Source organism: Phyllostomus hastatus, unplaced genomic scaffold (assembly GCF_019186645.2).
Source record: "Phyllostomus hastatus isolate PE091 unplaced genomic scaffold, TTU_PhHast_1.1 phas_scaffold_1674, whole genome shotgun sequence".
NCBI lineage: Eukaryota > Metazoa > Chordata > Mammalia > Chiroptera > Phyllostomidae > Phyllostomus > Phyllostomus hastatus.
The window spans coordinates 21,218,849-21,244,992 of record NW_025334011.1 but is presented as its reverse complement, the minus strand read 5'-3'; the positions used below and the strand labels follow the sequence as shown (position 1 = coordinate 21,244,992).

At 35.9% G+C, this 26,144-nt stretch overlaps 1 protein-coding gene across 1 annotated transcript in view; it reads right to left on the bottom strand.

The window, feature by feature from the left end:
- ST8SIA6 (ST8 alpha-N-acetyl-neuraminide alpha-2,8-sialyltransferase 6) overlaps positions 1–26,144 on the bottom strand; it is a 132,488-nt gene that overhangs the window by 33,758 nt on the left and 72,586 nt on the right. The window contains 1 exon segment of the mRNA XM_045858027.1: positions 6,541–6,627. Within this exon segment, the coding sequence (XP_045713983.1) occupies positions 6,541–6,627 (87 nt within the window).

Genomic DNA, 26,144 nt, shown 5'->3' with positions numbered 1-26,144 from the left:
AAAAGAACCCCCTAAGACAGATGATTTTTGCTCCTCTCCACAAAATCTGAGCTATAAAATAAAATGCCAGAGACATAACCATGTTCGGTAAGTGTTGTTTGAATGGGAAAAAAAGCATAATCACACAAAATGCTAACCCAAATCAAACCATGACTATTGCTTTTGGAGAAATATATCCGAAAAAATTGTTGGTTAAATGAAGTTTGGTTGCTTGGTTCTGTAGTTTCTCAAAAAATCTTTATTTGTAGAATGTATATCCCTTCACATAGCTAACTCATTAAATGTCACAATTTTAATCATGTCAGTGTCATATAATAAAAATTAACATATGTGATAAAGTATGTAATATTTTGTTTATACTGTATTTTTTCCAAGGACCTCAAATAAAAATGAAAGTAACAATTTTGCTGCTATTTTAGATATATAAGTGAATCTACTAATACAGCATCCTTTCCTATATATATCCAACAGGAAAAAAAAGGAACATCTTTCAAGAAATTTTAATCTAATCTAACCTGAGGAGATAATTCAAGATTTAATAAAACTGCTGTGATGTGATGTGATGGCTGTCTGTAACAAAGTAATCATCAGGCACAGAGTACCTGTCTTACAAGTCATTTGAAATGCATGAGTCTTAAAATACACATGTGCATTTACATACTAGCATGGTGTTCTGCCACTAAGTTTTCAATAATTATGTGACTGATAATATGCCATCATTTTTGGAGTCAAACTCACAGTTATGAACCATGGGGGCATCTAAAGAAATCAATCGGCATTAGAGGGTCCAAAAGAAAATAAAAAACAAGTTAATGGTGTGAGTATTTCTGGGGAAAGGTGAAAGTAAAATGGAAAGTAAGTCCTGTTGCTCGTGTGTCTATTAGTTTTCAGTAATTAATTACACAAATAAACACATTTCTTTTAAGGTAGAAAACAATTCACAAAAGCTATTGCATTAATTACTGTGCAAGTTACCTGGGGAATCTAAGACTAATTATTGAAGTTCAAAGATCTGCTTGGATAAAACCTGCTTACCAGAAGTTTGTAGAGCTTTACAAGGAGCTTTCAAGGTGAAATAGAAGTGAAGAAGAGGAGTGAGGGACGTTTCATACCATATTTAATTTAAATTTAAGCATCTCTATGTAATTCCCAGATATCTGAGTTCAAGCAAATGATTATCCATCAGTTTCTAAAAATGAGAGGAAGAGAATGTGAAGAGCAATAATTTCTTTAACTGAAGAGGGTCAAGAGGTAAAAAGTAAAAAGAACTCCTACAAATCAATAATAAAAAACAGGCAACTTAATAAAACATGGATTAACTACTTGAACAGATATATCACAAAAAATATAAATGGCCAATAAACACATATAAATATGTTAAATGTTATTAGTTGTCAAGGATATATAAACTGAAAATACCATGAAATAGTAGGTGAAAATTCAAAGGTCTGACAATACTAAGTGGTGGTGAGGATGTGGGACAATGAGAATTCTTTTACACTATTTCTTGCAGTGTAAAATGTTGCACTTACTTTGGAAAATAATTTGGCAATTTCTTATGAAGTTAAATATACAACCTCCCTATTAAGAATTGCTTAAACTGGAATGTAGGTAGATTTTTCATAAATTACTATATGTGTATCAGCTTGTGTTTAAGGAAAACACTGAAATAAAATCCATTTTGATTTTAAAAGCAGAAGTCAGACATTTCAACATTCTTAACTCTATACAGAGATAAAATTAAAGGACAAGGACAAACCAAGGAGTCAAACAACTTCAACTCTTACTTGCATCCTTCTTTAATACTTTCAACTAAGATCTCACAGAAACACCAATTCATTACTGAAACACCAATTCATTACTGAAACTTCAAATGTCCAGATGTCAGGGAGGGAAAAATCTGAGGGAGGGCCACACCTAAGCTTCTGATAACTGTGCCTACAGGGAAGGTGAAACAAGCAATAAAATCCCAAAATAAATAGTCCCTCAGGTTCGGATGAGTTCTTAAAAATATTTTAGTCCTTTTAGTCCTAGGCCCCTTGGGAACCTGATGAAAGTTAAGATTCATGGACACACTGACGTGGACCTCAGCTGTTTCCGGGGAAAGACTGTGAAAAGTTGGGGACACAAACCCCAGCTACAAGTTCTCAGATGCACAATTAAGTGTTGAATGAGTAAAAGCTTAATAATCTATGAAAAGAGGACAAACACTGTTAAGTGGGGAAAACAATTGCTAATAAAGGGCCATATTTCTTACGTAAAGTAACTAAACAGCACTCACCTTTCTTTTTCAGAAAAGCCCATTTTCTTTTAACATTTATATTTACCCCAAAGAAAATGTCTTCTGCATCTGGTTGTGCCAAGGGCAGCTCAAACACAGCCTGTCCAGAATGAGCTCACCTTCTCAAAAACAATTTCTGCTTGAAATCTTTCTGCTTGTCACTAGCACCACTATCATCCCAATCAACCAGACCCAACAGTTCCATTTGTCTTCAGTTCTTTCTTTTTCTTCTCTTTCAGTTAGAAAACTAGGAATTAATAATCAATTAAGTCCTGCCGATTCCCAGCCATGTATACTATAGCTATTACTGTCTATGTGATGGGCACTAGAGATACAAAGATAAATAAAACACACCATGACCCTAAGGAGCTGAGAGTCAAGTGTCTCTTCCTTGATATTTTGCATCTACAACTGAAGTTTTAGAGAATCATTCTACAGTCACCTTTCTACAATCCGCCCTTGGCTGCTCCACCTTCCGTCAGCCTATTCATTTCTTTCTAAGACTCTAATTAGAATAACATTTTTGCTGACTGGTATGTTCTCTAAAATAATAAATTCATGATGTGATTCCCATGCTAGAAATATCTTTGTTGGGTTCTGCATACGTTTGGAAAACCTGTGGACTTTACTCTGATAATCAGAGATCTGTGTACCATTGGGAGCACCCCTATTGACCTATAAGTATCCCTTTTATCCCGAACACCATCTAGTATGAATAAGTTCACTGCTTTAGTGAAGCTGGTCTTGAAACTTATGCAAGTTTATTTCTGGGCCCATCACTCCTGTATCTCTCTCCCTTCCTTTCTACCCATCCTCAGAGGCACAGCACAGGTCCTGCCCCTCCCACAAAACGTTTCAAGAAATGATTTCCTGATATAATCCTGATATAAGCACTGATTATGCCCTGATATATGGAGGTATTTGTACAAATCACTCATTTTGACACAAAATTCTATATATATTCATAGTTTTATTTTTTGTTTCTCTAAACTGACTACAATTTCATTGAGGCCAATAAAATAAACCCTTGCATTATCCTTGTTTGCTTGTTTTCATGCATCCATTCTTTAATACACATTCCCTGGACTCTTACCCTGCACTCCGCCCTGAACCAGGCTGAAGGGTCTGCCGTGCTTTTACATGGCAAACCTTAAACAAATCTTTGTTGATAAATAAAATTTATCCCTTCTGCTAGCAAGGGTGTATTTATTTTAAAAAATAATTCATAAAAGCTCTCTTATTTTTACATCATGTTACCACAGAAGTTGCATAATTTTTAAATAGCCCTTAGGTTTGCTGCTGAGAGTTTGAGCAATCAGGCTGCAGATGGATTTAGGAAATATTCACTTGCTCATACTCTTCAGAATTTAATGTATCTTTTGTAATTCCTACTAAATAAACATTACCCTGATTTTTAAGCCTTACATTTCACTTTTCTTCAATTTGGTATAGAATGCTAAACATAAATAAAATAGAAAGTGATTTAGTTACTTCACATCTATAACAATGAGACATTTCTACAATACCAGCTTTATAAATAAGCTATAAACTCCCCAGATTTGGCAAGCTGTATTACTGAAAATTTAGGGAAGTGGGTGGTTTATTAAGATTTACTTGCACAGACTTCTCTTGAGAGTTTATATAATTTAGTTTACTAACAGGCCCATAAAAATACATTACAATAAAATAAATATCCAAGTAAAAGAATAAATATCATCATGACCCTTCTCTTGAATAACTATAAGCAGTAAGTATTATAGTCCCAGGTGTTACTTTAGTAGGGCCTGAAGGGATAGCTAGGCCACTGGGTGGTTGGCCATCATGGTTACTGACACACTTTTTATACTGAGATGATACCAAATGGAAAATGGCCATTCTGTCTGTACACCATCCATCATCTACACAGCTTCTAGCCATCATAATTTGTAGCAGTGGCTCTTACCCACACAGTTTTGGATTTGAAGTGACTCTTGATTTTTACTTTGAAGATAAAGAAAAATAAGGAGAGAAAGGAAAAGCCTTTAAAGGGAGCTCTTTTTTTGATTCAGCCAGACATTGCATGTGCAAACCTACAGAGGAAAAGCAACTCCAGATGATGGGCTGACCTCCTTCAGTTTCTCCTTCTTCTGGACCTTCTGTAAATTCTCCCTGCCTTGGTAGGGCTCACCAATGCCCTCAAGTAGGCATTGAGAATGTTTTGTTTTGTTTGTGTTGTTCTCAGAGGCTTGGTCTGAATCAACTTTAGAGCTGGAAGTAGCAAATCCCTTCCCCTGACTTTGATTATTGGTGTCACCACTCATCTAGTCTTTCTAGCTAATTATCTTGAACTGATTCTCAGTAGCTCAAAACCTCACTATCTTCCTCTTCCTTTTTGGCCTATTTATTCTACACGTGTAGAAAGGTCTCTCAGAACCAGGTCTTTTGCCACTCTTTGGCCCTGTAATTGTTTAGGTTACAGTTGCCTGTGCAACATTCTATCTGGACTCCCTGTCACTAAGATCTCTCAAATCTAGTCTCAAGTAGGACTATGTCTTCGTCTGTTTGACCTGCTATAACAGAACATTATGCCCAGGTGGCTTACAAACAACAGAAATGTATTTTCACAGTTCTGGAGGTTGGGAAATGAAAGATCAAGTTGCTGGCAGATTTGGTATCTGGTGAGTACACCCTTTCTGGTTCACAGACATCTGTCTTCTTGCTGTGTCTTTACATGGTGGAATGTTGGAGGGAGGAGTTGGGGTCTCTGTTATGAAATCATTAATCCCATTCATGAGGGATCTGCCCTAATAACCTAATCACCTCCCAAAGACTCACTTCCAAATACTATTACATTAGATGTTAAGTTTTTGACTTATGATTTTTGATGGGACACATTCAGAATACAGGGTCTGGCAAAAGTAGGTTTACAGTTGTGAGTACATGAAACACAGAGTTTTTTCTTGCATTATTATTTATTAATTATTGTAGTATTTTAGACATGAACAACTGTAAACCTACTTTTCCCCACTCTGTATAACAGTGTAGCATAAAACAACCTGGAAATAAAATAGTTAAACAAGAATCCCCTTTCCCTCCCTTCATCTTGAAGTGACAAGAAAGATGCTTAAGGGCATCCAACAGGAAGTCACAACATCCACATGTCTACCATTGGAGGGAAGATATTCACTTTTAGCTTTGACCCATTCAAGAGGTTTCTTTTTTGCCCAGTGAGAGCTGAGCAAAATCCTTCCAAAAATGGCAGCAGAATCAAAGGCCGCTGGTCCAGTGTGTATACTGACTGGATTTGGAACAGGCAGAGCCACAGCACCATGCAAACAAGAAGAGCTGCCTTCCAACAGTAAAAAAAAAAAAAGCCAAGCAGCAGATACTTCTCAGAGAATCTTCAGGAAAAGCAAAGTGTCCTTAGTAGGATTTTTAAGACATGATGCTTCAAGTAAGCTTTGAAAATATGAACCAGTACAAATAAAAATATATTTCTGGATTGTAACAGAATAAAAAACCTTGGCACAAGACAAAAACCTGTGTTTATGCACAGCAAAGAATCAGAATGTGAGGAAAACAAAGCCAAGCAAGGTAGACCAGGCAAGCACAGAGACTCTGGCCCAGCACCCCAATACAAGTGGGGGCTGGGGCAATGGGTTCCACATGTGTACCCACGCACACTCCGCAGCATAGTACTGTAGCATAGCTTATCTCTGCCTAGGTGGGCTCCAAGTCGTTCGATCATGGGACAGTTATAACTGACAGCCTGGTCTTGTCAGGTTGACAACTCCTCGTTATTATCTGGAGCAACTCACACTCCTGAATGTGGCTGGTATTAGAAAGGTAATGAGAAAAACTATGAAAGAATGTGCAGACAAAAACCAGAGTTTTTGTTCTAAAGTGATGAGATTATAGATATTCTTCCCTTCTATGTTTTCCAAACATTCCTAGTGCTAATTACATTTTATTTACAAAATAAATAAGTGCCAAATACAAATGGTACAAAAAAGGCAATATTCTCTAAAACATAATGCAAAGCATTAACAAAAACTTGTTAAACTTGGGAGCTTCATAATTAATTCTGAGAACAAAATTACAAATGTCTACATAAGTGATGGGGATGGGGTGCCACATGTCTCATGAAAGGGTCTTAGAATGAAATCATCCTGATTGTCACTAGGTTGCTCCTACTTTTCATTTTAACAACATGTTGCTTATTTTCCCTATAAAACAAATGTACATTTTTATCTCATATTATTTATGAAGAAAACTTTTACCTAAAATTCTCATATTCTTCTACTTGTCGTTTCCATGGACAGCTCTGTATGTTTGTGACAATCTGAAGATAGTCATCCTCTGAATACCTAAGAGTCAAATGTTAATGTGATTAGAAAATAAAGATCTCACAGACTGCTAAACAAATATACACATATTCTACAGGACACTTTTCAAATATACTCATTTTAATCCTCTAAATATTTTCTATAATAAGGGAAAGTAAAAATACGTAAATATCTATCCACTTCAAAACTTCTAGGAACATAAAATTCACGAAGAATTATGCTGATTTAGGAATGTGTAGTTTGCACATGTCACAGCTAGTATTATAAACAAACTGTGAGAGCATACCAGCTCATATTCATGTCTTATGACTATTTTATCTTAGCTTTAACTCACTGACAAATATATTTTATAGATATTTATCATAAGTATATAGTTTATCACTTTTTCAGAGTCTTAAGTTGATAGATTTACCTTGTGACAAATAGATAAAATTTCCCCAAAATAATTATCTTAAATTTTAATTCTGAACAGTACATTAAAAACCCAGGTTGGGCTCAATTAAGAAAGTTGTATATTGGCATAAAAATCTATAGGCACTGTGGTACAGTTTGGCAGGATCTCCATTCCCAATGAATTTCCTTCTACTTAAAATTCCATCATTAAGTATTAATTCTTTTATTCACAGAATAGCCTGTAGTCTCTAAGGGTTACCATTTAAAATGCAAATACCTTTTGGGTAATAAAAAACCCCATAATTTTTCTTTCAATTAATATCTTAGTCATTAGTTGTCAGATATTTGAGAGTAAGGGTCTTCAACAACAAGACAGAATATATGTTGGTGAGGGAGAGGGAAAGGAAAAGGACAGTAAAGAATCTTGTCAGGAAAATCACTCCCCTTCCCCATCCAGAAAAATGCAGACCCTCCAAAGTTATCTCAAAAAGGAAGTATGTGTGATAGGTGGGGAAGGTAGTCAACCAAGGAAATCCATTGCTCTTGAAATTTATCTACTTTTGAGGTTTCTCTCTCTTCACATTGCTGCCAAAGTTAATAAAACATATTTCCCTTAGTTTCCATTGGCCCAATTAAGATAGCTAAAAAATCTTGAAAAATTTTATCTAAATAGTAAAGAAGAAGCAAAGCAAACAGCTGCCATAGGAAAGACTTTAAATAGTTTTACTTGCATACAAGTTTCCAACCTTAACAGATTTAGCCCACACCTATGGGCTCTAAGACTGGTCTTAGGACACCAAGCACTTCAAAGATATGTATACTAGCCCCAAAGCTTTGTCCAAGTCTTTGTCCCAGCTGGAACAAAGGCTTCTGGTCTCCACAAGGTGGTAGACACCTAGAAATACCCTGCAAGACAGACTGAATAAAAAATATACAAAGAATTGTTCACCTGTAAGAAAACTCAAGTGGCTTAATATATGTGAATTTATGGTCCTAGCAAAAAATAAGAAACAAAAAAATTTTTCTGAAAAAATAATGATGGAAAATTTTCCAAATCTAATGAAATCTATAAACCCACATATCTAAGAAGCTCAACAAACCCAAAGCATAAAAAAGTGGAAAAATACACCAATACACATAATGAAATTTTTTTATTTTGTGATATAGAGAAAATCTTAAAAGTAGGTAGAGGAAAAAGGCACATTATGTACATAGAAACAAAGATAAAAATTACAGCAGACTTCTTATGAGAAACAATGTAAGTCAGAAGACAGTGAAACAATATTGTTAAAGTATACAAGAAGATTTGGGGAAACTATCAACCAAAAATTCTATACTAAGCAAACCTTCTAAAAAATGAAGGTAAAATATGAGCTTTTTCAGACATGTGAAGCCTGAGAAATTTCATGCCAGCAAACCTTCAGTACAAGAAATGCTAAAAGAAGTCTGTCAAGCAGGAGAAAAATGAAGCAAGATTGAAAACTGGATTGACACAAAGTAATGAAGAGCACTGGGGACAGTGAATATATAAATTTATACAAAAGACTTACTCTTATTTTTATAGGTCTCTTTAGTAGCTAATTGTTTAAAGTAAATATAACAATAATATATCAGGTAGTTTATAATATATGTAGAAATAAAGGCATAACAACTATTGAGCCAAGGCCAGAAGTAGGGGGCAGAGGGTAGGAGGATAAATGTGGTATAAGTCATTTGAAAGAGAACTGTGATAAAAACCAAATGTATAGTGTTTACCTAAAGTAACCAGTAAAAACAAACTAGGTTTAGTTTGAAAGTAAAAAACTAGGTTTAGTTTGAAAAACAAACTAGGTTTTATTAAAAAGGGTTAAAATATAATAAAAAATTATTTAATCAAAAAAAAGCAGAAAAAGAGGAAAAGGGGACAAAGAGCAGGTAAATAGAAAACAAAAATGGTAGACTTAAACCCAGCAACATGAAAAATCACATTAAATGTAAATAATCTAAACACACCAATTAAAAGGCAGAGAATGTCAGATTGGATTTCTATAAAAACAGGAACCAATTATATATCCTACACAAGAAATCTATTTCATTTAAATAAATGTTAAAAGTAAAATGATAGGGAAAGCCATGCCACATTAGAACTAGTTAAAATAAAGCTGGAGTGGCCATATTCATATCAAAGTAGATTTCTGAACAAGGACTATTGATGGAAAAAAAGGTAAAAGCATAAATTGATAAAATATAAAAAAATAAAATTGAAAGCCGATTCATTGAAAATCAATGAAATTGATAAATTTCTCACCACAGTGATTAAGTAAAAGAGAGAGATACATATGACCAAAATGTGACCAATGAGAGAAATGACAGAACTAACAGTTCTATAGACATTACAATATAACAGCTTTGTGCCAAAAAATACAACTTAGATGCTATAGATGGATTCCTTGAAAAACAAAAATTAACAGAGTTCACTCAAGAAGAAATCGATAACCAGAACAGTCTTATAGCTATTAATAAAATTAAATTTGTAATTAAAATCCATCCAACAAAGCAAACACCATGTCCAGATGGCTTCAATACAGAATTTTATCAAATATTTGAGGAATATTAATACAAATTCTACACAAACCCTCTTATAAAAGTGAAGCAGGAAAATACTTCCAACTTTTAAAATGAAAAGAGTGCTACCCTGATACCAAAACAGAAAAATACATTAAAATAAATTTTAAAAATGCATACCACTATCTTTCATAAACATAGATGCAAAAATCCTCAACAACATAACAGCAAATATATAAAAAATATATGGCATTCTGACCAAGTGGGTTGCATCTCAGGAATGAAAGGTTCATTTGTTTACAAATCAACTGATGAAAATCAGCATAATAACATTAAAAAATAATGATCTCAATACATGAAAGGAGAAAAAGCATAATTTCAGCATTCAGCCATGAAAAAAACTCTAAGTAAACTCAGTACAGAAGTGAATTTATAGAATGTGATAAGAGACATCTAGAAAACACCCTTTAGCTAGGATGATACATAATAAAGACTGAATTCTTTTTCCCTAAGATCAGGATCAAGACAAGCATATCCACTCTCACCATCTCTATTTCACATATTGGCATTTCACATATTAGACCAGTGCAATAAGGTGAGAAAAACAAATAATGCCATCCAGAATAGAAAGGAAGGTGTGAACTGTTTTTATTCAGAAATGACATGATAATCTGAAGAATCTATGAAAAAAGCTATTAGAACAAATAATTTAGCATATTTTCAGGATATAAGATCAATATACCAAATCAATTATATTTCAATACAATAGCAACAAAAATCTGAATTAAAATTTTTAACAATTCCATTTATAATAACATCAAAGATATGAAATACTTAGAAATAAATTTGATCAAAGATGTATAGGACTCATACAATTAAAAGCACAAAAATTGCTAAGAGAAATTAAAGGACACCTAAATATATATGGCTGGAGGTCCAGGGTGGTCAAGGTGGGGACTAGAGGACCAGGAAGTCTCCCATTTGCATGCAGATAAACTGGAAGGAACAACTGGAGAGCAAGACAGACTGTGCAACCCAGGGTTCCAGCATGGGGGAATAAAGCCTAAAAACACCTGTGAGTGTTGAGGTGGCAGGAGAAACTCCCAGCCTTACAGGAGAGTTCATTGGAGAGACACACAGGGTCCTAGAATGTACACAAACCCACCCACCCAGAATCAGCACCAGAAGGGCCCAGTTTGCTTGTGGGTAGTGGAGGAAATGGCTGAAAGCTGGGGGAGAGCTGAGCAAGTGACATTGTTCCCTCTTGGACCCCTCCCCCACATACAGTGCCACAAGATAGCTATGTGGGTTGCCTGCCCTGGTGAACACCTAAGGCTCTACCCGTTACTATGTAACAGGCATGCAGGGACAAAAAAAACTATGGCCCAAATGAAAGAACAGATCAAAGCTCCAGAAAAAATACAACCAAGTGATGAAGATATAGCCAACTCATCAGATGCATAGTTCAAAACACTGGTAATCAGGATGCTCACAGAAATGGTTAAGTATGGTAGCAAAAGAGAGGAAAAAGTAAAAGCTATGACAAGTGAAATAAAGAAAAATGTACAGGGAACCAACCATGAAGAGAATGAAAATAGGACTCAAAACAACAGTTTGGACCAAAAGGAAGAAATAAACATTCACCCAGAACAGAATGAAGAAACAAGGATTCAAAAAAAAAAAAAAAATGAGGAGAGGCTTAGGAACGTCCAGGACAACTTTAAACATCCCAACATCTGAATCATAGGGGAGAAGAGGAAGAACAAGAAATTGAAAACTTATTTGAACAAATAAAGAAAGAGAACTTCCCTAATATGGCAAAGGAAATAGACTTCTAGGAAGTCCAGGAAGCTCAGAGAGTCCCCATAAAGTTAGACCCAAGGAAGCACACATCAAATCACATAATTACATTACCCAAGGTTAAAGAGAATGAGAGAATCTTAAAAACAGCAAGAGAAAAGGAGACAGTTATCTATAAAGGAGTTCCCATAGGGCTCTCAGTGGATTTCTCAAAAGAAACCTTGTAGGCAAGAAGGGACTGGAAAAAAGTATTGGAAGTCATGAAAGGCAAGGACCTACATCCAAGATTACCCTATCCAGAAAAGCTATCATTTAGAATGGAAGGGCAGATAAAGTGCTTCCAAAATAAGGTCAAGTTCAAGTTCATTATCACCAAGCCCTTATATTTGAAAAGTTAAAAGGACTTAGCTAAGAAAAAGAAAATAAAAAATACAAACAGTAAAATGACAACAAACTCATGACTATCAACAACTGAACCTAAAAGAAACAAAAAAAGCAAAAACAAACTAAGCAAATAACTAGAAGAGGGACAGATTCACACAAATAGAGATCACATGGAGGTTTATCAGCAGGGAGGGGAAAGGGGGAAAATGGGGGAAAGGTAAAGGGAATAAGAAGTATAAATGGTAGGTACAAAATAAGACAGGGGGAGGTTAAGAATAGTATGGGAAATGGAGAATCCAGAGAACTTATATGTACAACCCATGGACATGAACTAAGGTGGGGGAATGATGGTGGGAGGTGGGGTAAAGGGAGGAGGGAAATAAAGGAGAGAAAAAATGGGAAAGCTGTAGTAGCATAATCAATAAAAATATATTTTTTAAAAAATCTAAATGTAAGAACTAAAATCAGAAAACTAGAAAAAAACAAAAAATTTTAATGATCTTGAGTTTTATACATATATGCACAAAATGTACAAAGTATAAGACATCTATAAATTGAACTTCATCAACAATAAAAGGTTACTTTTTTCCTAAAAATCACTGTAGAGAAAATGAAAATACAAGTCATAGATGAGAAAAAAATATTTACATAACACATACCTGATAAAGAACTGGTATCCAGGGTATGTAAAAAGAACTCAAGAGACTTTGCTTTGGGCAATGGGCACACGGTGCAGTGTGCAGATGATGTTTTGTTGAGTTGTTCACTTGAAACCTGTATGGTTTTGCGAACCAATGTCACTCCAAGAAAGTCAATTAAAAATGATAAAATAAAAATAAAAGAAGAACTCTGTTTTCTAAAAATTACTAGGAAAAAAACTCAGGGATAGGACAAACAACCCAATTAAAAATTGGGCAAAAGATTCGAATATACTCCATTAAAGATGATAATCAGCACAAGAAAGATGGCAAATCAGCACATGAAAAGATGGTCAACAACATTAGTTACTAGGGAAGTGTAAATTAAATCACAATGAGATGCCACAGTGTGTTTTACATGGTGAAATATGGTAACTAAAATTGAAAAGACAGACCATACTGAGTTTGGCAAGAAGTGGAGTAACTGGAACTCTCATACACTACTGATGAGGATGTACTTTGAAAAACCATTTGGTAGTTTAACATACACCTACCATGTAAGCCAGCTATTCTACTCCTATGTATTTATTGAAAAGAAATGAAACCTATGTCCACACAAACACTTGTACAGTGATGTTCATAGCTGCTTTATTTGTAAAAGTCCCAAACTGAAAATAATCTCAATGTCCATTCAGAGGTGAATGGATAAACAAATTGTATATGCATGCTATGAAATATTGTTACTTTTATTTGGTGATAAAAATGAATGAATTATTGATACCTACAAAAACATAGATCAATCTCACAATTATGCTAGATGAAAAAAGCCAGGCCCCCCAAAAAATAGTACTCAATATAGATTCCATTCCAGAAAATGGAAACTAGTGTACAGTGACAGAAGGTATATCAGGGGTTACCTGGAAATGAAAGCTGGCATGCAATGGTAGGAAGGAACGGATGAAAACAGCATGATAAACTTTTGGTGGGTGATGGGTATATTCATATTTGATTGGAGTATATATACCATTGGGGTTGGTGTATACGTATGCCAAGACTCTTCACATTGTACATTTAAGCTATAGCTTGTTATACATCATTTATAACTCAAGGAACTTTCAAATATTCATTATTGGGCTAAAAATTATAATTTCACTGGTGATATAACTAAGATAATAGGCCATATCCATCAACCATTATTAAGGATCAAATATGTGAAATGCAAAATTCTACTTACCATGAATCTATAGTATATTTAAGTAAATACACTGTTTAAAAATTTTATTTTATAATTATAGTTGACATGCAATATTATTGGGTTGGCTAAAAAGTCCATTACTTTTTCCATAAGATAAAAGACATTTTTCATTTTCACCAATAACTTTATTGATTTGGATATTTTCAGTATGTCAGCACTCTCCCATGTGGTATAACATTGATTGTTCTCTATGTCTTGATTTGATTGCTATCAACTTCAACTAGTCTACCAGACCATGGAGCATTGTCCAGTGAGAAATCTCCAGCACAAAACTTGACAAAACCACTTTTGACACATTTGATGTTACAGTACCTTCTCCATATATATATGCATAAATCAGTTTTTGCATTTCAGTAGTGTTTTTACTTTTCTTGAAATAATAAAGCATAATATTGTGAAAATGTTGCATATTTTCTCCCATCTTCAATATTGGAATGGCTGCACAAGAATTCGCCAATTTTGCTAAGTTATTTTTTAAGCACGCTGATAAGACAGCTGTCACAACACAATCTAACAAAATTGTTTTGAATGAAGTTAAAGGCAACTAAGCACTACTAGAGCCATCTTATGGAAAAAAAAACAAATGAATTTTTTGGCCAGCCTAATATATTAATTTTAGGTGAACAACATGGTGATTAGACATTTATATACCTTAAAAAATGATCACCCTGATAAGTCTAGTACCCATCTGACACTTTATGTAGTTTTTATGATGTTATTGACTATATTCCCTATGCTGTACTTTACATACCATCACTGTCTTAATAATTGGCAATGTCCTTCTTAATCCCTTTGCCTTTTTCATGAAGAGTTCCCTGGATAGCTAATAAACTGACTTCCTGTATGCTCTCAGTGCCCTGACCAATACTCCTATTATAGTCTTTCTCACATTGAATTTTATTTTGTATTTACATGTTGGCTTTCCTTTCCCTCCAGGACCCTCAAAGACTAAGGATTTCTAGCCTAACACAATCTCCAGCTGATTGTTCTTAACACAGGAAATACATGTTTAAATATAATAAATATAAATTATAACGAGGTCATAAACTACACTGAATAAATTCAAAGCAACATTTACTAAGTCCATGGATTATAGTTTCTATCTAATAACTTTCCCCAGTGCTGACTGCCACTCACTCTTCCTATTCACAGGTACAGTAAAGACTTGCCCTCCCTCCTTGAGTGGACTGGCAGAGAACACTCAGATTAGAGCTCAGCAGCTACTCCTCACTTTAACCAGTCCACAAACCCAACTTTTCCTTCCTACTTTCTCAATTTCTTAGCATAAACTAAAAGGGGCGTTGGTGTGTGTGTATCCTGTGAAACTTTTACCCTTTGGTTAATGAGTAACCCATGTGTTGACTACCCCATTTTCGTCTTTGAATTCCCTCAATAGTGATCTGTGTTGAATTTGCTGGTGATTTCACACAGGAAATGGAGGAAAAGAGTTACATTGCTAGGTAGTAGAGCTCTAACCTCTGCAACTTTTAAAAGCAAAAAATATAATAATTCCCTGTGTCATTTTGACCAACTCTTGGACTTGACAGCAACCTCTTCTCTCAGCCTTCTTTGTTGGCATAAGATGGGTGTGGGATCCTCTCTTCCCTCCCTCCATACTTTCTGTCTCATTACTGTGCTAGCTCCTAGAAGCTTGTGAGAGCTGCCTATGAAAGTTTCAAGGTGTTGTGAGCAGGTTGTAAAACACCTGGTAGCTTGAAATTGGCCAGGGTAGAAGTATTTACACTATAAGAATCAGCAAATGTGACAGGTCAGGGATCCTGCCTCCCCAAAATACTTGTTAAACATGAACCAGGGTGGTGCTGCTTCTACACATCCCCACAACTGGGCAACCTGTTGGCCTGACTCACAAATTTTCACTCTTCCCCCAGTTTGAGCCTTATGGAGGCCTGATGGGGAGGCCGGGTGAGACTTTGCTGCCGCCTGCCTTACCAAGCAACACTGCCCCAGACTGCCCCTAAGCTTCAGTCAAACAAAACTGCCATGTTAGCTTCAAATAGCAACTACTGTCTCAGGAAATTAAAGGTGTCTTTCTTTCCACCAAGATTTTAAGCAAATGCTTTTAAGTATTTACATTTTAACTTTGGCTTCTCTGAAAAGCAGAGTTTATGTCATTTTGAAATCACTCTTGCCTTCATATCAAGCTCAGTCTAGAACATTCAAATTACCATACACTGCCAACTAGAATAAAACTGTATTGTAAAATATGGATAGTCTTTAAAACGTTTTGTTTTAGCCATATATATCCTTCTATAACTTGTAGGTGGCTCCAATTTTACTTAATATGGAAAGGTGTCAATCATAACGTATCTAATTTTTTTAGTAGGTTAGCTGAATAGAGGGGCTTGTGACTTTACAGCCACTGATATTTAAAATCCAAGTCAATGGATTATAGCAAGCATAACTATTACAAAAGAAGAATTATTCCTGGCCAAATTGCAATCAGAAAACAGTACTCAAACTACTTACTTCCTGAAGTTGCTGTGTTCAAAGAATCTTTTAATGTCCAGTTTAGAAATAAAGCATTATCCTCTGATATAATAAAGGAGAGATTAAAGAAGAAATAACAAAAGGAATTTTTTTCTATATGCTTGCCCTTTTCTACTGAAAAATATATGTCATCAACCAGTTATTTTATAAAATCGGGATTGCCACACTTCCATGGTGATTTGTAAGGTGAGAATATGGCTGGGTTGAAAACCCATCTGAAAAGGAGAGATCACATGTACGCTATAAAGTGTGAGCTCATTTGCGGGATAAATGTGTCTCTATAAAAGTTTCTTGGTAAGTAAAATGCTCTAAATCATATCATACTTCCTTCATATTTACATTTATAAGTGATTTTCAGTTATAAAGTATAGCTCCCACCCCACAATCTTGAAGGGCAGCGATTCCTATGATATTAGCCCAGTTTTTATAGATAAAAAAACTAGAAATTCTGAGATGACAAACAGCTTCTCAATATTGTATTGTAAGTGGATAAGCTGAGAATTAATTCATGTCTTTTGATTCACAGTCTGGCTGTCTTGCCAATATATCATGCTGTATCTCATCTATTTTCATAATGAAACTGAAAATTACTTCCATCACAAAAATTTTCTGGTCCTAAGACATACAATACATCATACTAAATAATTCAGTAGTTATTTCCAATAGAATAAATAATGTGTATTTAAAACATTAATAATAATAATGAAAATGAGATATGAATTATAAATAATATACTAAATGATACTAAGTAAATATTATATTAAAATTTAAAATATTTTTCTAGAAACTTCTCTTAGGAGATGAAGACTCACATGCTGTGACTAGTTTTATCTCAATTAAGACATAAATGGGTTTTTTTAAAAACTGTAATATATATTTAATTAAGTTAATCATTAAATATGTACTGGGTACTCATTAGATGTCTAGAAGTTATCTTGAGGATATTCATTCATTAATACTATTTAAGCAACCAGGATAGTGATTTAGTTTCCTATAACATCTCTTCATGGTGAAAGCCAACCTTTTCTGTCTACTGAAATGTGTAGGGTTACTCCAATATTCTTAAGTCAGATTGCTAAGTGATGTTCTGTATAGATCAAACAATCTTTTGTAGCTAGTTTCTACAAACCCCTTCAAGAGCTCAGATCTACATGAAATTCTTCAAATTAATACAGTCTTATAAGATTTTCAATCAATATAGCCAATCATTTCCACTGAGCAATACTTTTTAAAGAAATGGTTTATGAGTGTCTAACAGCTAACAAAGAGAAGTGTGTAGCAGGTAGACAGAGTTGAACTACGAATAGTGCTGACATACTGACATTTCATCTACTAAAAGCAGAAGGATTCAATTTACATTGTTCTCAACTCTGCATGATGGTAACTTCTAATTAGAATCCCGTGGTTATTGTCCATTGGCAGAGGAGAAAGGAATCTCAAACTTTTATTCATTCCATACCTTTTAGTGTTCCTTCAACAAGTCAAATGTTTTAAAACTGCTTCAGGAATTAACTCCTACCTATGACACCAATGTTCTTCTTCAGAGCCCCAGTGAAATCTCTCAATTTCCACATTTGAAAAGGCAGATAATGATTTTTTTTAAAGAACACTTTTCTGCCCTACACAACTAGCCTTTGGGGTTTTTATATTAATTACATGTTTGAGACACATGCTATGAAATCCTGTAAGCAAAGACTAACCTTAGACCGAAAGAGAATGGGAGCGGGGCGTGGAAAAGGAAAGACTGCACAGGGTGCTACAGCGCACCTGGGCTAGCAGCTGGGGCAGAGCAAGAAAGCAGTCACCACCCCAAGTCAATAGGCAGCCCCAAAGAAGCTGGCGCTCTAGGCATAGAAGAAGACTGCCGGACAGGAGTGGTGGTCTTTTGTAAAGGATGTAGTCACCCCTAAACCAAGCCCACAGAGGCAGATTCGGGGATCTAAATACCCTAAACCTTTTCTGTTCCTATAGGCTGACTACAACCAGAAGCCAAAGGTTATGAGTCCAAATACTGCAGCCCCAAAAGTCAGCCTACTACAGCATGCAATAAAAACAAAAGGGTAGCAAGCAGGTCTGAAAGGTTAACAAGGAATATATTCCACAAGTGGAAACCTATTCATGATTCATACTTATCAGGATGATTCAGAGTAACTGAACTTACTTCACTGGACTAGTTTTATATAATGCCAAAACCAAGTAGTACCTCAGAGGGGGAAAAAAAGTATCTCCTTCATAAGAATCAACAACATGGAAATCCATCACCAGGATAGAAAGAATGAATAAACAAAGAATGAAGTGTTATTTAAGATTTTCACATTTCCTCTCCAACACAATCACTGTAAGATTTCTGAAGATGAAAAAAAATGATTACCCACTGTTCAAGCTTACAGAAAGAAATCACCAAAGATAAGAAGATATCATCCAGAGATGAAAATACAAACAGTAATCTAATATTATCAATTTTCAAACATGGGATCCCATACATTAAAAACTCCAAAAGAACCAATAAATTTAGGGTTTTTCTATTTCTTTAAGAGTCATATTTTATAGTTAGAGTGAGTTACAGTAGTGAAGGAGCTAGCTGTAGACAGTATACCTGGTAAGGTTTCTAAGCCATATACAAGTGGCTATAACTCTTTGCCTTTTAAATTCTTCTGGCTGCCATAAGCAGAGTTGTTCTCCCCCTCTTCTGTGCCCTTTGCACCATCCAAATCTACTACATATCTCTTCAACACTTACCCTTTGGTTTTCATGTACTCACTCAATAAATACTTACTGGGCATCTGCTATGTGCAAGGTACTATACTAGTAAGCAATAATATAATAATGAACAAAGTAGATTTTCTAAAAACATGCTCTCATAAAATTTGTATTGTATTAGGAAATGACTGACAATAAACGAAATGGATGGGCTACATTGTCTTCTCCAAAGTTCATGTGCTGAGGACCTAGCACCTCAGAATGTGGCTCTGTTTGGAGATAGGGCCTTTGAAAAGGGGATTAAGTTAAAATGAGGCCATTAAGGTGGCTCTAATTCAAACTGACTGATGTTCTTACAAGAAAAGGAAATCTGTATGTACAGAAAGACACCAGGAGTGTGGCACACGTGAAGAGGGCATGTAAGGACACAGTGAGAATGTAGCCATTTACAAGCGAAAGAGAGAGACCTTAAGAGAAACCAAACCCACCAACACCTTGATATTGGACTTTTAGCCTCCAGAACTGAGAAAAAATAAATTTCTGTTGTTTAAGCCATCTAGTCTGTAGTAATTTATTATGGCAGCCCCAGCAAACGAATATACCAAATGATAAGCAAGTTAATAGCAGATGGAAGTACAATGTAGTTAGTATGGTGAAGAAAATGCAGGGAAAGAGGGAATGAAAGTATGTGAAATAGGTAGGGTGTTGGTTAGCAAAGACCTCACGTGGAGCTAGTAGTTGGGCACAGCCTTGAACAAGGTGATCAAGTAGACTGTGCACATATGGGATGTGGGGATGGCAGTGTTCCTGGCAAAGGGAATGACAAGTGCAAAGGTCTGAGGCAGAGGCAGGCAGGGCATGTCTGAGGAAAAAGTAGATCATTAGGGAGGCTGGAAACATCCACTAGTCACTAATGAACATACTCATAAGGGTGGCAGGAGATGAGGTCAGAAAGGTAACGAGAAAGCCGATGGGATAGGCTGCGCTATTCAAAGTGTGGCCCTCCAACTAGCAGTGCAGGCATCATACAGTAGGACTGTCAGCAGTGCAGTCTCAGGCCCCTCCCAGACCTACAAAATCAGACTCTGTATTAAAGTAAAATCCCGAGTGATTTCTAGGCCATTAAGGTATTTAGCAGCTTTATTGAGGTATAACTCATATACCATACAATTTACCCATTTAAAGTATACAAATCAATGATTTTTAAAGTATGCACAGGTGTGTAGTACAACCATCACTACAGTCAATTTTGGAACATTTTCATCATCTCAGAAAAAAAGCCTGTACACTTTTGTGATTATAAAATTGCTGTCCTTAGTTCTATTAACATTTTTGTGGTTGCAGTTTTCAGGATACGCCTTTACCCATACTTTTACTTTCAATCTGTTTGTATCTTTGAATAAAAGTATATCTCCTATAAATAGTATAGAGTTGGATCGTGTTTTTAATCCAGTCTGACAATCTCTGGCTTTTGATTACATGATTTAATCCATTCATATTTAATGTTATTGTTATGTAGTTATTTACTCTGACATTTTACTTTCTGCCTTTACATGTAGGAGGTATTTTTTGCTCTTCTAGTCTTCCATGGTATCATTCTTTTGCCTTATGTGAATATTTTCTAATGTAGCATTTTAATGTCTTTAATAATTTTCAACTACATTTTTACTGGTTTGCTTTAGAATTTACCATATATGAGGTCTATTTAGGAAGTATCCAGACATGTAATACGAAAAATCAAGACATTTACTGAAGAAGATACAAAATACAAGAAACATTGTACATAGGGCAATGACTCCTCAGTCCCCTTCAGAATAGGCACCTTGGGACCTCACACAGTTCTCCCAATCACCATCAGCTGCCCTGTTGTATTTTCCTGAATCTCGCTGATGGTCTGAAATCTCTTCCCTTTCAAAGGTGATTTTAGTTTTGGGAAAAGCCAGAAGTCACAAGGTGCAAAATCCGGACTTTAGGCGGCTGAGTTACCTGGGTGATTTGATCACCCAAAAAGTCTGCCTGCATCTGTGGAGGAATGTTCAAGCTTAACACAAAATTTGATGTAGATCTGTTGCTCTACTCACTTAGTAATTTTGAATGCAATGGCCACACAGTACATATGTTCACTGAATGCCATCTACTGCCCCCACTGACTAATACAGTGAAGGCATCATTGTTCATGCATGCGCATTCCAGTCCACTCTCCTTGGCTGCCAGTTTATACTGATATTGTGAAAACCCTTCTCATTATATTAACAGTGGCTGGGCTTTTTCTAGGCAAACCTCATATATAAACTCTTCAGAATCAGCTTCCAATTTATACAAGTTTAATTGTACTGATATATCAAGATATTACTCTTATATAGCTCTATTCCCTTTTCTTTGTTTGTGTGGAGTTTTTGTTACATAGTATTACATTCATTGTTATAAACCAAACTACACATTGTTATGACTCTTACTTTATCATCTGTAGTCAATTCCTTAGCTCAATGCAGCTTTGCTCCTTTATTTTGTCATTGGAAAATATATTACATATATATTTGAGAAGTGCCTACAAGAACCCTGCAGACTACTGTAAGAATTTTGTCTTATATTTTGAGTGAAATGGGAAGACATTGAAACAAAGAAGTCACCTGATCTGACATATTTAAAAAAGGGTCTCTGTGTACATTTTGTTGAGAATAGTCTCTAAGAGTGCAGGGGTAGAAGCCAGGAGATCAATTAAGAGATGTTTGCCATGATTTAGGCATGAAATAAAGATGGCTTAGACCAGGTTGGAAGTGGCAGAATTTGGAAGAAACAATAGGCTTCTGGATATGATTTGAATGTAGCCAGTGAGATTTAATGACCGATATTAGGATGGATAAAAACAGAAGCATCAAGGGTAACTCCAAGCATTTAGCTCTGATCACTGGAAGAATAGGTTCCCCATTTACTGAAGTGGGGAAGACTATTGGAGCTTACAGTTTAAGGGGAGGTCCAGGAGATGCTGTGGAGATATGTTAGGTTTGAGATTCTTTATAGGTGTTTTATTGGGCAGAGGTACATACAAATCTAGAAAGTGCTTTAAACAGGAACTTTAAACTTAGCAATCATTGGCACGTAGGTGGTATTTAAATCCATAAGACTCAATGAGGTCCTTGAGGACTGAGAATGAAGAACGAAGAAAAAAGTTAAATGAGGCCTGAAAACTGAGTTCCGGGACACCCTGGTGTCAAAAAGTGAGGGGAGATGAAGAGGAATCTGCAAAGAAGAATGACAAGATGTGAACCTGTTGTAAATATTTGACTTTCTGTATACCTTGTGAGCTGCTAAAAAGTGGAAATGATTTCTATATTACTGTGTCCCTTACACAAGAGTTGTCTGTCTGCTGTTCTCAGCCATGTGCTCTGCTAAAGCTCCCAGTGAGCCTTATGCCCACCTCCAGGTAGAGAACAACTGTCCCTGTGTCTCTCCCAGAGCTGGGCACCTAGAAGTTGCTGTGTGTTTCTAAAATTGAAACTTAATACATGATTACCACATAGGAAGGCCCAAAGGTTTCCAATATTACTTTTGAACTATGACAATCATTAGCCATCAGCTGTGATCTTACCAAGAGGAGCCACACAGATCCCTAAGCTGTGACTGGGGTGACTGCTATGCAAGCTAATGCTACCTGGGCGTACACTACAGAAGCTTCAGTGAAATACGTAACACAGGTGAGCAAAGCAGGTAGTGTTTCTGGAGATGGGTCATTTTTAAGTAGCTTCACATTATAAAGTCAAATGCCTTCTCTTCCTATATTTGTGACATGTAATTTTGCTCCTGTTAAGAGTAGTAGCACTAAGTGAAAAGAGAACAGTCAGAATTTTGTTTAAATCCTGGCACTGCCATTTGTAACTGTCTGATGTTCAGCAAGCCACTTAAACTCCCTGGGCTCATTTCTTTCCCTTGTAGAATGAGAATAATGAATCCTACTCTGAAGAACCATTGAAAGACCATAGATGCATTTAAATTATCTCACGTATAGTAGGCCCACACAAATGGTAGTTGTTACTATCACAATATAATGTAAAGAATTATGAATTAAACAGTCAATTACTTATCCATAGCCATGTAATAGATGTATTGCAAAACTTAGTGGCTTAAACCAACAATAAACATTTACTATTGCAGAGTTTCTGTAGGTCAGGAATTCCCAAGCAGCTTAGCTGGTGGTTCTTGCCTACCGGGCTCTCATTAGTATGCAAAGTCAAGATGGTGGTGGTCGGGACCAAAGGACCTCCTGCCAAGGAGATTCATGCACATGGCTGACAAGCTGGTGCTGGCTGCTGGCCAGAGCCCTCAGTTCCTGCCATGTGGACCTCTCCATGTCTTCATGATGGTAACTGGCTTCTCTCAGAGCTAGCAATCCAATAGACAGCATGGCAGATTATCAAATTCTTTCATGACCTAGTGTTAAAAGTCACACATTGTTATTTCTGCAATAATATATTAGATACACAGGGCAGTCCCCTTCAGTGAGGTAGAGGGAAAGCATGTGAATAACAGAAGGGGATCATCGAGCACCATCTTGGGAGTCTGGCTACCACAAATAGTAACTAAAGTACACCTTTAACATTTACCTGTTACACTATTTGAAAATATGGAACAACAGTAAAATTTGCTTGCTTTCTCTGTGCCACTTCTAATTGCAAATAATTCCAATGATTTCTTAATGACTTTAAATGTGTGTGATTATTTTTATTGTCATTCTCTTGGTATTAAAGGTTTCTTTCAAATGACTAGTTATTTGAGCAAGCATGGGGAAAGCTTCTGAAGTGAATACATAATTGACATTTAATATAACTGGAAACTTAGTGTTTCAGTTTTCCTGAGGGAAAATGAGGTTTTATTTCCACTGACAAAGTTATGATAATATAATACACTATCTCAATCTTGCAGCATGGTAAAAAATAATACTAAGAAACTCTTATCAATTATTAAGAAAGTCAGATTAGTGAAATAAAAAACAAACTGACAGTAACCAGAGGGGAGGTGGGAGGGGATAATGGGGGCAAAAGGAGGGAGAGTCATCAAGGAACATGTATAAAGGACACATGGACAAAGCCAAAGCGGGAGTAGGATCGAGGGTGGGAGGCAGGGGTGGCTGGGGTGGGGAGGAGTGATGGGGAGAAAATGGAGACTATACTTGGACAACAATTTTTTTTAAAGATAGAGGGGAAAAAAAGAAAGTCAGATTAGGATTATACTGGTTATCTTCCAAAATCAACAACCACAAAAAAAATTATTTCCTACCCTCCCACTAACCAGTTGCCTGACATTGAGATTATGAGTCATAATCTCATTTTTTTATGTTTAAACTGAGGAAATTGGAGTTTTGGGAAAAATAAAAATCATACATTCTCATTTTAAGAGCATGAAAATATATGAATTAGAGCAATTTGTTACTTCATGTTCTTAAATTGTATGATTGTTTATTCTTATGCATTCTTTGAAGTATAGAATGATGGTTAAACCACTTTAAGTAGATTTGGCATAATTTTTATTTTATAAGTGTAAAAAATAGTTTCAGGGACATCTATCATAGCCTTGTTATTAGTTCACCTGCCCCTACTTAAAATTTTATATCAGCAAACACAGCCACTGCCTTCGTTACAGAGAGAAATTTTCCAAGATGTTATGAATGTACCATGCTGGTATGAGTGGCAGTTTTGTGTTAACATCTTCTTTCTGACCTCTGTACCAAGGAAGGAAGGCATGTTAGATTTTGAAGCCCTTAAAAGCTCGCAAGAAAAGGTAAGTTAAAGGGTCAGAGGTGAGAAGACAAAATATTGATATTACTTTCAGAAGCAATGAAAGTAACAAAGATTTAAAGCTGAGTAGAAACAAGAATGATATGTACATCATTCTATGTCAAGGAAATCTTGTATATGACTGAACTTGTTTTTCTTGACAGACAAGCTGAAACTTAAAAACCTGCTTTGTTAGCAGGCTGTCAAATGGTATGCTCATACTTGGTTTTTTTTTTTTTTGAAGTTTTATCTGCCATAACTTATACTTTTTCTCTTCAAGCTGCGATTCACTCTCCAAGATAATAAATAACAAAGAGCATTTAGGGCAAGTATTCAACTCACTTTGCCTTTCACCCTGCCAAAGCATACATCCTAACTAGCATCTTTATGGTCCTCCTTTAGGATATTACTTTCAGAAGGTTCTATTATTCTAGGTCATTTTAAATGATATTACATGAAATAAGTCATCAAGCCTACACACTCACCAACTAGTGTATGGTTTAAGCCACACCTGGCCTATGCAAAGGCTGTATTCCAAAATATGAAAACATGAAGCTTATCAAAAAACTATCAGCGTGCAAGTCAATCTTTCTTGCCTTAACAATTGTTCAGGAAGCTACAGGGCAGTGGTTTGCACATTGTTCCTGAGAAGATCCCAAAGTCTCTCTTCACTGGAGATACCAATTTAACTACTCTAGTGTGTAAAGATGTAAGAGACTGCTGTTGTTTAAAAAATATTTTCTTCCACCTTTAAGAAACACCTTAAGGTCTGATAGTCAATAGAATGATGAGAATGGTGGAATGATTTAATATACACATGGCAGACATATCTGTTTCACCATCACTGACTGGTGCTTCCTTTCATAGCATAGAGTTGTTGCTGTAAGCAGCTTCCCAGACAGGCAAGACATTCGCCAGTGCCAACTATGCACCAACTCCACTCACATTCTATTGGCTAAAACCAGTCACATGACCCCAAATATATAGATGGGCCAGTTCCAAACAATGGAAGTGATGTGTGGCTCTTCCAAGTTGTGTGTGCTATTTCCATAGTGTCTTCATCCTCAGCAGCAAGCCTGGGATCATCTGCTGAAGGTGGCTACACTGTACGATGGAAGGGGCCAGAATCCCTAAGTCAGTACTCATAGGAGAGTTGCTTATTCAAGAAAGAATATCCGTATTGAATGTTGTATGAGGAAGAATAAAATTTTGTGTCATAACATTGTAGTTTAGGGGATTTTCTACAGCAGTTCATCTACCCTGACCAAATGGCAGACACCGAACAACTGTAAATGTAAATTTTCTCAGGGTCCAGGATACTCTGGGAAAATGGAAAAGAAGCACAAGGAAGAAAAAGGCACAGACATAGAAGCACAAAAACCCAGGTGGGGAGCAGTGGGTTCATTTCCGGGGTAAACCCCTATGAAATATCTGCTCTTAGAACAATCAGTTCATTAGTCTGAAGCAATGTGGGCTAAAATGAACAGCTTAGTTATCCATGCAATTATCATTTTTTTCTAAAAATATAGTCAGAAAAATTACAAA